Source organism: Xiphophorus couchianus, chromosome 1 (genome assembly GCF_001444195.1).
Source record: "Xiphophorus couchianus chromosome 1, X_couchianus-1.0, whole genome shotgun sequence".
Taxonomy (NCBI): Eukaryota; Metazoa; Chordata; class Actinopteri; order Cyprinodontiformes; family Poeciliidae; genus Xiphophorus; species Xiphophorus couchianus.
The window spans coordinates 15,354,099-15,368,711 of NC_040228.1; the positions used below are offsets into that span (position 1 = coordinate 15,354,099).

Sequence of the window (14,613 nt, forward strand, 5' to 3'; positions counted from 1 at the left end):
TTCAACTTCTAAAAAAGTTATTATCGCTTCATTTTCTACTTCAATCCAGATTTAGTCCAGATCAGATTTAATACAAAAGTTTAACATCAGAAACGGGATATTAAAAATTTTTTTTTAAAAAGTTCCTTCGCATGGATACTTCTGCACAAGCGAATAGCTTTCACGTTTCCTGTTCTCTTCCAAAAAATAAGATTATGAGCAAATCTGTCTGAAGCACTTGCCGATAACCCGTCCATTAGCAGCGATTATATAGATTAGTCTGCCGTATCACTTCCCCAGATTCAAGCTCAGGAATTTTTTATCTTCTCTGAAGCCATTTTCCCCAAATTAAGCTTGCTCTTGTTTTGGGTTCAGAAGTCACTTGACCATCAGACAATGTGGCCTTTGTGGCAGGCAGCTCCATACGCATCAAAGAGGTGATTAACCAGTTGACGCGGCTCTGGCGGACAATACTGCTCTTTACAGGGGGAAACAGTGCGTCCACTCAGACTCCTCAGAGCTGCGTCCACACGCAGCAGCTGAACCAAAGCAACTGCAGACAGAGTCACACGGGGTGGTTCACACCAGGAAGATTCGGTCTGAATCTGTTGATTCGAAAATATGTTATTTTGCATGGCTGTATTTGTAACTTTTTGTGCTCTTTATTATTTAGCCCTGGCCGAGATTAAAAGTAGACTCTCGTGCATGGAGGGGAAAGGGGGAAAGACGGACCAGTTTCTGATTGGTCAATAATTCTGGCTGTGGGCCAATCAGACTCCCTCTCTCCAGGAGGGAAATTCCACGATGAGACCAAACTGCAGCTTATTCGCGGTTTTCGGTGGAATTGTTTGGATCCATCAGTCTGCTCCTGAAACTAATGTTTGGAGGAACAAATTAAATTTTACATAGTCTTAAGTAATTTTTTTTGTACATATATTTATCTAATCATTATATCTTAATCTTCGTTAGATCCACTGAATTCCTCTCCTATATTGCTAATTGGAGGATCTAATTCCTGACATGTTGAAATCTCAGTGAGCATGGACCAGCAGCAAGTCCTGTTACTTTGTGTGGCTTTGTCATGGAGGATACACACTGGGTCCACTCAATCACATGAAGGTAGGTAAATTTATAGAAAACAAAAAGATTTGTCTCTAGAAATGTGGCTTCATGTTTTATTATATATTTTTTTCTCAACATTTTTTTTATTTGCAATGCTAAATATCATGAGTAACTTACAAACATGATGGTCTCACTACAACCACAAAGTTCATTGAACATCTCAATCTCAAGTCTTTTACACCTATTCTTCATTGGATTTTGGTCTTGACTTTGACTGGACCATTCTCAGAGTCTCTTTTCAGCTTCTAATATGTTTTTTTTTGCTTCTATGATTGCCCCATGTTTAGCTCCATGCTCCTTCCCATTAACTCCAGCATCCCTGTCCCAACAATATGACGCTGACACCCCTGTGTTTCATAATTGAACTATTTACTAACAAAACACTAGAGTGAAGAACAGAAAGTAAGAGAGACACCTGTAGTTATACTTTCAAAACTTTTATAGTTCTACTTTCGAGTCAAGTACATGTACAGTATGTATGCATGTATGTAGGATTGAATTGCAAATGTATTTTACTAAGGATCTTCCAGCTGTGTGCAGTGTCACTGCTGACATGAAGGCCTGGGAGCTTCATGTCACTGCAGCTTGAACAATCTTGCCTCTACCTGCAAAGTTCAAAATAAAAACAGGAAATATGACTCATGATCTGTTCCCTGCTGCAGGTGTCTAATCTCTGCACAAACTGAGCCAGAACAACGTACAGTTTTAGTCACTTGCCAGGAGGTGGAACGCGTCTCTTTCCGTTTATGATATTTCCGTTCCTCCGCCAGAGCGTCCTACTCACACATGGGCCATTGTCTTTCTGGTATGAGCTCAGCAACACTTTCCCTGCAGACGCGCACATACAGACACAGAAGCTCTGTATGTCAGTGCATCACTCTTCGCTCTCTGAGACACAGAGTCCACATTTATAGCTTTATCACAACGCTGAGCTTTGTCTGAGGGAGGGAAAAAAAAAGAAAAACCCTCGACCCGTCTGCCTTTTCTTCACGACCCTGAGGGCCTGGGCTGCTCCTGCACCCGACTGCCTGTTTGCCTCACATCAAACCCTGTGGCTCCTCCGAGCAAAACAAAGCTTGAAAATACCGCAGGAAACGACACAGCCAATGGGATTCAGGCTCACCATTTGAGCATCTATAAACGGCCTTAGTAGTATATTTATCATTTCAGGGACAGAGTGACTGGTGAGAGATAATGGAAAGATAGATGCAGTTGCTTTCAGGTGATACTGGAAAAAGTCTGTTAAAGGCTTGAGACTGGAGCAGAGGTTCTCCATTCAACAAACACCCACAACTAACGTTTAGATCAAATCCTTTTCATGTTCTAGTATAGTCCAGTCAAAATCAAAACCAGCTCCATGAAGAATTCATCATGAAGCTTGACATTATTTGTTCGCAGTCACTCTCCATCCAGTCTGAGTTTGTGTTGCTTTGCAAAGACAAATGAGCAAAAATATTCACTTTTCTAGATGTACAAATGCTTGTGCAAACCATATTTGCAGGGATTTTTATGAAGAGTCTGTTGTTGTTTTGTATGCACAAATATCACATTTTTAAATGGCCCTATATTCAGGTGCACAATTCTTTTAAATAGATTGTGCTATTTAAAATGACTGCACAGTATTATTTTCTAATGTTGTAAATTTGCCCTTACTGTAAAGTCTCTTTTCATTAGTTTTACCTTAGTTTGAATATGCATGCTTCAAAGTGCTGCTGATATAAATGAGTTTCCCCACTTTGAGACTAAAGATGTTTCTTTTCCTTTCTGTTCTATTCGATACACGTAACAGTAGCGATGCATTTACAGTAGTTTTTTAAATTACTTTTTGGAAAAGAAAACTGAATCCTTATTTCTTTCCCTCCACTTTACAATCTTCTCTGTGTTGGTCTATCACATAAAATCCAAATAAAGTACTTCGCTTGTTGGTGCATGACATCCATCCATCCATCCATTTTCTGTACACCCTTATCCCTTAGAGGGGTCAGGAGGGCTGCTGGTGCCTATCTCCAGCTAATGTTCCGGGTGATAGGCGAGGTACACCCTGGACAGGTCGCCAGTCTGTTGCAGTGGTGCATGACAAAATGTGATAAAAGCTACAGGGGAAATTAAGACCAATGAGCACAAAAATGAGCAATTTCCATGACAGCTTTGATTATGATATTATTGGGGAACTTCGGTACTCCTAATTGTTTCACGGAAACATGTTTTTGCAAACCATACACTGCTGATATGAGAAAATGTGATCTTTTAAAGATATTTTTGCTAATAAAAGTGAGGATTTTTTAACTTTCCTTCTACCAGAGGTGTGTCCGGGTACCCAGAACGGTCTGAGCTCCACCGGTTCTCAGGAGACTCAGTACAACCTGATCAAGGACCGCTACAGCGGCTGTGAGATCATCATGGGGAACCTAGAGATCACTCAGATTGAGAGTAACTGGGACTTCTCCTTCCTCAAGGTAAACACGTTTTTGTGCCGAAACCTCAGTAGTAGATGTGGACCAGTGAATTAATTGTAATCTCATATGTGATCACCGTTCTCTTCACACCCCACCACCAGACAATCCGTGAGGTGACCGGTTACGTCCTCATTGCTATGAACCACGTTCAGGAGATTCCCTTAGGACAGCTGCGGGTGATCAGAGGAAACACTCTGTATGAAAGACGCTTCGCTCTGTCGGTTTTTTTCAACTATCCCAAAGAAGGCTCCAACGGTCTGCGACAGCTCGGACTCCTAAACCTGACAGGTTAAAGGCGTGCGCTATATTAGAGCTAAAGAAACGGAAGCACGACATCCAGCATCCCAGAGGCATAAAAGAAGATGTTTTAATAATAATAATAATAATACTGAAAAAAGGAAAATCAATGCTAACTGATTAAGACTGAAGTTTGTATCAACATATTGATACAATATGTCCAGGATGATCTGCTTCCCCCCCCCCCAATATGTCTCTTTTATATCTTTAGAGATTCTGGAGGGTGGAGTGCAGATTATTAACAACAAATTCCTGAGTTATGGCCCCTTGATCTTCTGGCAAGATATTGTTCGAGACAACAGCGCTCCGATTGACATCCAAAATAATGGGGAGAGAGGTCTGACTTTGGATGCACCCATTGGTCTTTCCATTGTCTCTTTATTTGTCTGTTTGTCTTCTGTCTGAACTCGTCTCTCTCTCTCTCAGGCCCGTGTCACAAATCTTGCGGCGATTACTGCTGGGGACCCAATAAGGACCAGTGTCAGATCTGTGAGTCCCTGTCACTCTGTTGCAATTTCTGTTTTATAACGGTCTCATCCTTCTTTTTCTATTTCTTTTTTTAAAATAATTGAATAGCTCTATTCATGGGCGCTCGGTTAGAGACGTTCACACACAAAGATGAACAGATATTCGCGACCTCTGTTCAACCTTCCTGTCCTTTGTCTTCTCAGTGACTAAGATGGTGTGTGCTCCCCAGTGCAACGGACGCTGCTTTGGGAGAAGCCCCAGAGACTGCTGCCACATCGAGTGTGCAGCAGGGTGCAAAGGCCCTCTGGATGAGGATTGTTTTGTAAGTTTGTTGCTGTGTGGCTTCTCAATTCAGACACTTCTTGTCTGTGCAGAATGTTTTAAATTGAGACACCAGGGTTTTGGAGCATGTTTAAGGTCAGACCACAGCAATTATATTGGATATGTGTCTAGGCTCTGACTAAGACAAGTCGAAACCCTTTCTTATTTCGATTTCAATTAGAGGTTGTTTTAAACCATGCTGGTTTGCTAGCTGCATAGCTGAAATTATGTTGTAACTGGACCCACACTTTCTTAAAAGCTAAACTTTTATGTCTGGAGTCTGTAGAATATTTTTCCAAGAGACCTGGAGGTCATCAAGATGTCTGTTTTCTTTGTGTGATTTTTCGTCCAGCAGTGGTTTTTACCTTGAAATTTTCCCATGGATGCCATATTTTCTGTCTCTTTCCTATTATTGAATCATGAACATCAACCTAAACTGAGACAAATGAAGCTTTCAGTGCTTCAGATTAATTTTGCTGGACTCCCAAAGCCTTGGAAATGGCAGATTTATAGACATTCATTTATAATTTTATTTAGAACAAAGCATGATGTAGATATTTTAGTCTACTTCAGTTTGTCATACAGGTGCTTCTAAAGTGATTCAGGTCTTATTCCAGCCAGGACAGGATTCGAACCCAGAACCTTCTGGTTACAAGTCACTAGTAGTATGTTGTGTTTTATGCTAATCAGATCTGAAAACCACTGTTTCAATGTCTTATGTGCGTTTGTTACACAAACAAATGACTATAAAGGGATTTTTTTTTGTACGATTTGGCATTACGCCCCAAACAGATATTTAAGAAATGGCAAAATATTTCATATGCATTGGTGCATTCAAATCAGTCCTTATTAGATGTTATGCAAATAGGTCAAAGGTGTTTTTCTCCTTCAGGCATGCCGTCATTTCAATGATTCAGGAGCCTGCGTGCCTCAGTGCCCCCAGACCCTCATTTACAACAAACAGACATTTCAAATGGAGACCAATCCCAATGCAAAGTACCAATATGGATCAATCTGTGTGTCTCAGTGTCCTAGTAAGTAATTCATGAAATGCTTATATTTTTAAAGTCTGCTTTAATGTTACATGTTCATTCAAAGACTGATGTGTGTGTGTGGGCGGGGTGTTTTTGTGGCTTTGTAACAATTGACTCCTTCCTGTTTCTTATTTTCTGTCCACAGCTCATTTTGTGGTGGACGGGAGCTCCTGCGTGAGCGTCTGTCCTCCAGACAAGACAGAGATGGAGAGAGACGGCCAGAGGCAGTGTGAGCTCTGCAGTGGATTCTGCCCGAAAGGTCAGCAGCACTAAAGCACCATTCAACCTTTCAATAGCATAGCGCTGTCTGTGATCAAAAAGCAGTGATAGATGGAATCATCCCCGCAGTGTGTAACGGCACTGGCGCAGAGCACCGACAGACGGTGGATTCTAGCAACATTGACAGCTTCGTTAATTGCACCAAGATCCAGGGCAGCCTTCACTTCCTGGTCACAGGGATTCTTGGGTAACTCTGCTTCCACTGGAGAGCCCAACAAAGAGACAATACGTACAGTATGTTAATTATGTGTTTTCTGTTCCTCACAGAGATGATTTTAAAAACATTCCACCACTCGATGCCAAAAAGTTGGAGGTGTTCCGTACCGTGAGGGAAATAACAGGTTTGTATTTACAGATACGTTTTTTTGTTTAGGGAGCCTCTGTTTCTTCACAGAGACAGCAGTTGCCATGATTTTGCTGCTTCTAAGTAATTCTCTGGATTTACATATTTTCCTTTTTATTAACTGTAAAGATGATCACACCATCTACAGGTGGCAAAAAGTCTGCTTCCTGTATCTAAAATCATCTCAGTGAATTACTAGGATTTATGTTATGGTAAAAATAATCTCTTTTAGCAAACCTACGACATTCATAGATTATTAAAGATCATCTTTAGGCATGTATTGGGTACATAAAGAATTGTAATGTTTTCATTCTCAGATATTCTTAACATCCAGTCGTGGCCTAAAGAGCTAAACAACCTCTCGGTTTTTTCAAGCCTCTCGACAATTCAGGGGAGGTCGCTCTACAAGTAAGGATGATTTTGTGTGGCACACAATAAATTAACTAACAATCTGTGAAAAGGAACACCTAGCGTGTTATTAAAACCTGGGTCTGATGCTTCCTGCTCAAACTAAAACCAATTTCTATTAAATCCATATGCTCCGTTGTAACACCTATTATCATATTCTTTCCTTTTATAATTAACATTAACATTTCCTCCACTTGTCTTGTTCTTTGCAGCTGTGCCCTGTCATACATCCCGACTAAAACATGATGTAGACTGCTCAGAACTAAATTCTAAAGTCTGAAATGCAAACCTCCTCACTGTTTTTTCTTTGAGACGTTTTGTAAGCTAACCACACTCTGTGTGTGTCCTCCAATCCCCAAACAAAAAGGCGATTCTCTCTGATGGTGATGCGTATCCCCACTCTTACCTCCCTCGGGCTGCGCTCTCTGCGGTATATCAACGACGGCAGCGTGTACATCAGCCAGAATACCAACCTTTGTTATCACCACACTGTGAACTGGACGCAGCTGTTCAGGGGCCGCAGAGTTCGAGTCAACAACCTCAACAACAACAAGCCGTTTGCGGAGTGTGGTGAGACACATTTCTTTAAAGCATGACGATAAAACACATGTTCGATTTAAATATCGCAAAGGAGCTAACTTTGCAGTGACGAGGCAGCTTTTATAATTAAAGGCATACTTGCTAAATTAACAAGGTTTTCTTAAGAAAAGTGAGATATTATAATATGGAAACGTTTTGCACCTTTATTGTGACATAAATCAACAACATTCAGACAAGATCTTGTTGGGTTTTTTTAGATTTTCTTTATTTCTAACAATGCTCTCCCATGTCAGATTTGCTTATTGCAACTGCATAGAATATGTGACAAATTAAAAATGGAAATAGTGAAAAATATTCTTTCGTGGTCTCCTGCATTTGCATACTGAAACCTCCCACTTTAACAGGTGTGTGTACATTTAGTATCCACCGTATGTCACAAGCTATTACAGTCATTTAAAAGGAAAAAAAACGGGGGGGGGGGATTGAACTTTCATCCAGTAGATATCTAATACTCTGTCCTGTTTTGTGTGCAGTTACAGAAGGACATGTGTGCGATCCTCTGTGTTCAGACTCAGGCTGCTGGGGCCCCGGCCCTGACCAGTGTCTTACCTGTAGGAACTACAGCCGCCACGGCACATGTGTGGGAAGCTGCAGCTTTTTGTCTGGGTCAGCGGTTTTGGGTTGACGTTTATGTGACTGCAGCTCAGATGTGTGCCTTTAGTACATGCTCTCTAAAAAATATTGTGTTTGCAGAGAAAAGAGGGAATTTGCAAGATCTGACAAAGAATGTGTCGCTTGTCATCCGGAGTGCAAGCCTCAGAGGGGAAAAGTCAGCTGCACAGGAACGGTAATATGTGCTTTTTTCAAAATCCGTAAGTAGGATAGTGTTTATAAGTTCAAATGTGTTTTAATCATGTTACGCAAGTATTCTCTGTAGAAGAAAAAACAAATTCTTGAAAATTGGAATAGGAAATTCTCTGCTGTGCACCTTTAATATGTTTATATTTGTTTCTCTTATTTGTTTACATTTTAAACTTTTACAGTAAAATTAGCACTGTGACTGGTTTTATTGTGTGTTTTCATTAGTTTTTTTTTTACCTCTCCTCATTGCTCTCTATCTTTTTCTTTTGAAGGGGGCAGATGAATGTGTGGCTTGCTCCAATCTTCAAGATGGTCCATACTGCATGTCCTCTTGTCCCTCTGGAGTATTTGATGAACACAGAGGACTAATTTTCAAATACCCCAACAAAGAGGGCCACTGTGAACCATGTCATCCCAACTGCACACAGGGGTAAGGGTGAGATTAAAACATCAGTTTATGAATAGGTTTGTTTTCACTCACATATAAAAGTGTTATATTCATGGAATCCAATTCCAGTCAGAAAAAAGTTTGGGATTTTGTGTTGCAGGTGCGTCGGCCCAGGTTTAAACGATTGTAAGATATCAGGCGGCAGGTGAGTGTTTCCCCCTGCTGGTGGATATAAAACACTGCATGTCAATCTTCCACTATTACCAGGTGATGGTTGCTTGGAAAGCCCGTCTTACATTGTACAACAGGGTTATTTTGACTGATTTTTGTAGATGGAAGCAGCGGCGCCTCCTTTTGCTGCCTTCCAGCGAATTAAATATCACCCTATTTCCTTTAATTGTGTACTCATGTGTGGGCCAGTCAACCTTTAGAAAACATGATAAACTGTGACCTTGAATGAAACTAAAATATGTGATTAAGCCGGTAGATGATTAGCAGATGATCGAAAGGGTGAGGTGGCCAGCCCCTCTTAAAGAGAACAGCACATGATCATAGAATGCTTATCCCTAACTAAGTTCATTTGTCTTTTCATTTCAGTTTTGATTGAAATTCAACATTACAATTTTTAGATTCAGAAAATTTGTGAACCTTTTTTTTTTTTAGATTCAACTAAATCAATCAACATGTCTTTGTTTTCTTAGATGCTGAGTGTGTTTGGAGGTTTCGATTTGCGCTTTAATCCACTTTTTAACATTTGAACATGCAAAATGTTACCTCACCTACATAGAGGGGCAGTTCCCTGTATACCCTGATGTAAATAAATCCTCCAAAACATTTTCTTTGGGAATAAAGACATATTGACAAGAAAGCTCAGGTTAGGTTCCTGCTAAAACATCTAATTCTTTTTAAAACAAATCTGTTTCTTCTGCAGCGGACAGATCACAGGCATAGCATTGGCAGTCCCAGCTTGTTTGATTTTCTGCCTCGGGTTGTTCTTCCTGGGGGTGTTGTACCACCGAGGCATTGCCATCCGCCACAAGAGAGCCATGAGAAGATACCTGGAGAGTGGAGAGGTTAGGCTTCAAACACCATAACTTAAGCCTGCCAAACACATTTGCTTCAGCCAAGAGGTGCCATGCAAAAGTATTAATAACTCTTGAAAATTTCCACATTTGTTACATAGTAACCACAAACTTCTATATAAAGTAGTGGATTTTGGAATGTTTCTTTTCAAGGTAACTCAGTCTCAGTCAGATTAGACTTTGCGTATCTGTGAACACAAATTTCAAGTCTTGCCAAAACTTTGTTATATTTTGGTCTCAATGAGGTAAGTTACATCTCAGGTGGGAGGGCGAGTAAGAAAGGAGAAAAAAAACAAAATTTAGAGATGAGAATAGGAGACCATAAAGGTAAAGGGTAAATCTAAAGAACCCAACTCTAATGCACAAATCACAATAATCCAATATAACATTTTCAAAACCCTGTGAGAGTCAGCTGTGAATATTTGCTGTGCTTTCAACAGAGCTTTGAGCCCCTGGGTCCGGGAGAAAAAGGCACAAAGGTTTTTGCTCGAATCTTGAGGCCATCAGAGCTGAAAAAAATGAAACTCCTTGGCTATGGTGTTTTTGGAACGGTACACAAGGTATTATTCATTTTGTCTCGTGATCACTTGATATGCATGGAGTTACTATGATCTAAAATACAGTGTGCTTAAGGGCTTTTGGACCCCAGAGGGAGAGACTGTCAAGATACCTGTGGCAATAAAGACGATCCAGGACAGCTCAGGTCGACAAACCTTCACTGAAATCACTGATGTGAGTCTCATCAAAATAAATAAAAAATATATAAAAGCATTAATGGCATGAAAGAGCTTAATTTTTCATCATAGCTTAAACATTCCAAGAAGGAAACAGCAATGCTAGTTTTCTATCGATTTGCTGTAATAATAGTCGATGTCTAAAATGCGTTTCCTCAATTTGCAGCACTTGTTGTCCATGGGCAGCCTGGACTACCCTTACATTGTTAGGGTGCTGGGAATTTGTCCTGGTCCCAGTCTCCAGCTGGTGACCCAGCTCAGTCCCCGTGGCTCCTTACTGGAGCACATCAGACAGCATAAGAACAGCCTGGACCCCCAGCGCCTGCTCAACTGGTGTGTGCAGATCGCTAAGGTAAAGATAGCTGTAACACCTCCGAGTAAGATCTTCGATTGAATGTAAAGTAAAACCGTTTGCGTCTCAGGGTATGTTCTACCTGGAGGAACACCGCATGGTCCACAGAAATCTGGCTGCCCGCAACATCCTGCTGAAGAACGACTACCAGGTCCAGATCTCAGACTACGGCGTGGCAGACCTCCTCTATCCTGATGACAAGAAATACGTCTACACAGATACAAAGGTAGATGCCACCATCTGGTTCAGTTTGAGCTCACCCGCCAATTATTTTCTTTGCGTTTTCAAGCAATGCGCATTTGTCCACTCCATTCAGACACCTATAAAGTGGATGGCGCTTGAGAGCATCTTGTTTCAAAGATACACTCATCAAAGCGATGTTTGGAGTTATGGTAAGAAGCCTACTCGTCACGTGAGACGATCCGTGTAGATGTTGACTGCGTGTAACCCCAAGAAGAGGCATTAAAAGCAGTATGTTTGCTCCTGGACAGGAGTGACAGTGTGGGAGATGATGTCCTTTGGGGCGGAGCCGTACGTGTCGGTGCAGCCTCAGGAAGTGCCGAGCCTTTTGGAGAAGGGCGAGCGTCTGTCACAGCCCCACATCTGCACCATCGATGTCTACATGGTCATGGTTAAATGTGAGCCTCTAAATCACTTCCTATGTGTGAACACAAGCACATTGAGGCTTTCTCGTCACAGCGACTGCTTCTATGCAATCATCTGCAAACAGTGTACTGCTTTTTATTTGGTTTTAGGCTGGATGATTGACGAGAACGTGAGGCCAACCTTCAAAGAGCTAGCAAGTGATTTTACACGGATGGCAAGAGATCCACATAGATACCTTGTTATCAAGGTGCAGATGATGTTGTTTCTTGTTTCAGAGCTTTTTTTTAACCTTGATTTGACATCGTAAAAGTTGCTCCTCAACTGTTGTCCTGTCACAGGAAGGGGAAGACCCCCCCCCTGGAGAAATCCAACGAAGAGAGTCAGAGCGAGGACTTCTGGATGCAGATTTGGAAGACACAGATGAGGACGGGCTGGACGATGGCTTGACTACACCTCCTCTCCAGCACTCTCCATCGTGGAGTCTTTCTCGTTCAAGGATAAATTCCTGCAGGGTAACAATAAACAAACGCATATCGGCGTCTTAGTTACATTAGAATGATAGATTGGTTTTAAACTATTGACACGATCAGTGAATGGCACACTTCTTGTTTTTTCTGCGACCTTTTTTAGAGTGGTGTATCTCAGTCTGGCCTGACCGGATACCTACCAATGACTCCAAGTCCAGCAGACAACATCCGTCAGGTGTGATGACCACAGAAATCCCCTGTTGATTTCCCCAGTAAACTGGTGTTCATTCAAACCTCTTTAGGTCTGAAACATCTTGTTTTGTCCTTCAGCTGTCCACTTATGTTTATTGCACATACCACCACACAAGTCACTGTATTGCAGATAAGTGGCAAAAAATGGACAAAGTCTGGAAAAAATATTTGATCAGACCATCAAGTGGTAGGAGGCTCACCAGATGCTACAGTCCCCAAAAAACCTGTACCTGCCTCGATTACCGGTGTATGTCTTCCCCTTCTCTCCCTCTGCCCTTTTTGCTGTCCAGCTACTGTTGAATAAAGACAATTACTGCCACAAAAACAGAAAAAAAGTTTATCAAGATCACTTTAAAAGATTGCAAGCTTTTAAATAAAACACACTTCTATGATTTACATATCCATTCTTTGCTTTTTCGCTTCAGCTGTGGTTTCACCGTTCCCGCCTGAGCTCTGTGCGGACACTGCCTGAAAGGTCAGAGGTCAGAGGAAATGGCAAGGAGGCAGAGGGGTTACGGGCTGGAAGCCTTCGCCGAACAAGGCTAGGCTCAGAGAGGAGCAGCCCTCGTGTAGCTTTAAGTCGTCACAGGAAGCTTTCCACGGCCTCCACTCCATCCTCCTACAAGGTGTGGACGGCACAGGAGGATGAGGAGGATTTGGACCACTATGGCTACGTTCTGCCTGGGTCACCTGAAACCCCAGAAAGAAGTAAGTTTTGCTTTTCTTACTGTCAACAAATTAAAATAGTGAATGTTACTTTATTTCAGTATGTTACATTAGGAATTGGAACTTTTTTTTTGCATAGATTCATGTAATGAATCATCATGTTCTCTGAAAACCATCGGAGTGATGGGTTTCAGCGTACACTTTTTGATGAGTACGGCTTACAACTAATTAAAACCCAAAACTATTTTTCTCAGAAAACTAGAACATTATTGAGGACCAGTACAAAATGTTACCAAGTATTTGTTGTACATGACATTAAATACTTTTGAGTAGGCGGCATTTCTACGTCATAAAATTGGTCTCATTTAAAATAATCTGAGGAACTAATCATAAAAAATAAAATAAATACTGGAAACAATTTAAATATGTCATTCTGTTTTTAATAAATGTATACGATACCAGTTTCATTTTTTGGCTAATTGTTTAAATACATCACTTCTCATCCAGTCGTCTTTATTCTATGCTCTCAGGTACAAAACGTAATCGGATACCTGAGGCTTGCAAAGGAGCAACAGCAAAGCAAAGAGATGGAATGGAGAAAGATCAGCTCCACAGCTGGAGAGAGATCAAATCTGTGGATCAAAAAACAGAGGTGGGCCGAGGGATTTGCAGATATGAATACATGGATATCAGGCACTCAGACTCTTCAGAAGGAGGTGAGTCAGAATTGGAGAGATGTCGGAGTCAAACATCTTCAACGACTGGAGCGGAGACAGACCAAACAGCAGGGGGCTTGGTCAAAGAGAGGAAGGGGGAAGAAGAAACTGAAATTTGCCACACAAATAAACAAGCCGCAGTAACAGAGGATCCTAGTGGTGGTGTTGTGCCCGGGGCAGATGTTTTGGCAGCTGGAGCCGGTACGGTGGAGGAGTACGAGGAGATGAGCAGATTTGAAAAGGTGCCTGGTGAACGGGGGCACGCGGAATATGAGAACCTCCCAGCGAAGGCGAGGGCTGCTCCCGAGGAGACGGACAGTGACAGGTGTGCAGGGATCGGGGAATACATCAAGGTGTGTGCTGGCATCAGGGAACCTGGCAACAACACATCGTTTGACAACCCAGACTACTGGCACAGCAGGCTGTTCCTCAAACCAGATGCTGTACGCACATAATCAGTCGGACTGGGACAGCAAAATGGGAACGGATGCATATTTGCTAGTTTTCTGAGATTTTTTTTCCCCACCTTATTTTGGTTTTATTTGAAAACAATTATTATTATTTTTTTACTTCACTGGTGTTTACTGTAAGTCATAATGTATGTAACCAAATATGAGTCAAGTACAGAGCCATAAATTACAAGTGTTTACAAGCTTATCATCTTCAGATAGGATGTTTTTTTTACTTCACTTTTTTCCATTGGCTAATTATTATCATATCATATAATTAATTATTAAACCTCCTTTATATTTACATATAAGCGAATGTTCTTTTTCTAAATGTGGTTTCATGGTTTTGCAAATATGTAATCATTGTATCACTGATGTGTGTGCTGTAAATGTTTTCACTATCACCACAGTAGTTGAATAAATAAATAAAGGTATTCATTTTGTATGACTGCAGACTCATTCACTGGTTTGCATTGTGCTCGAATCTTTATATAGCAACCAAAATTATTATTAGCTTGTCTTGAGGGACATCATGAACAGCAGAACATGACATAATGTGAGGCAGAGGAATATCTCAATAAGTACCATTATCAAAGACTATTTCCTACTCTACAGTTCAATTTGAATATCTAAATATCGGTATTTTCTTCTTATTTCTTAATTTTCTTATTCCCCCATAGTTCAGGTTAGCATACAAATTCTACTTATGTACTATGTACCTGTAAAAAAAAATAGCTTCAGTAAAGTGATTGTAATAATATTTAATGTATTTTACTAGATTTTATTTGTTTTT

General features: G+C 41.0%; 1 protein-coding gene across 2 annotated transcripts; it reads left to right on the plus strand.

Annotated features, from left to right (window-relative positions):
• Positions 1 to 495: 495 nt before the first annotated feature.
• On the plus strand, positions 496 to 14,268 carry erbb3b (erb-b2 receptor tyrosine kinase 3b). 2 transcript variants are annotated; one of them, XM_028021075.1, is made up of 29 exons: positions 496 to 576; positions 653 to 1,098; positions 3,403 to 3,557; positions 3,659 to 3,845; positions 4,066 to 4,191; positions 4,281 to 4,343; positions 4,526 to 4,644; positions 5,536 to 5,677; positions 5,823 to 5,936; positions 6,026 to 6,143; positions 6,224 to 6,297; positions 6,617 to 6,707; positions 7,075 to 7,277; positions 7,781 to 7,913; positions 8,001 to 8,094; positions 8,381 to 8,538; positions 8,657 to 8,701; positions 9,428 to 9,569; positions 10,019 to 10,138; positions 10,212 to 10,310; positions 10,479 to 10,664; positions 10,735 to 10,890; positions 10,981 to 11,056; positions 11,156 to 11,302; positions 11,420 to 11,517; positions 11,609 to 11,782; positions 11,901 to 11,972; positions 12,415 to 12,697; positions 13,186 to 14,268. In XM_028021075.1, the coding sequence occupies exons 2-29, from the start codon at positions 1,020 to 1,022 to the stop codon at positions 13,824 to 13,826; spliced, it is 4,095 nt and encodes a 1,364-aa protein (XP_027876876.1). In that variant the 5' UTR covers positions 496 to 576; positions 653 to 1,019; the 3' UTR covers positions 13,827 to 14,268. The 2 variants fall into 2 exon arrangements, with proteins under 2 accessions (XP_027876876.1, XP_027876866.1); XM_028021065.1 differs by having other exon boundaries at positions 500 to 1,098.
• Positions 14,269 to 14,613: the final 345 nt, after the last annotated feature.

What these genes read in the sequence shown, in the direction of transcription:
- erbb3b (XM_028021075.1), top strand. Translation starts at nt 1,020, where the DNA reads ATGGACCAGCAGCAAGTCCTGTTACTTTGTGTGGCTTTGTCATGGAGG. An exon ending in CAGGGGAGGTCGCTCTACAA is followed by an intron (nt 6,708 to 7,074) that starts GTAAGGATGATT and finishes CCAAACAAAAAG; the next exon opens with GCGATTCTCTCTGATGGTGA. An exon ending in ACGTCTACACAGATACAAAG is followed by an intron (nt 10,891 to 10,980) that starts GTAGATGCCACC and finishes CACTCCATTCAG; the next exon opens with ACACCTATAAAGTGGATGGC.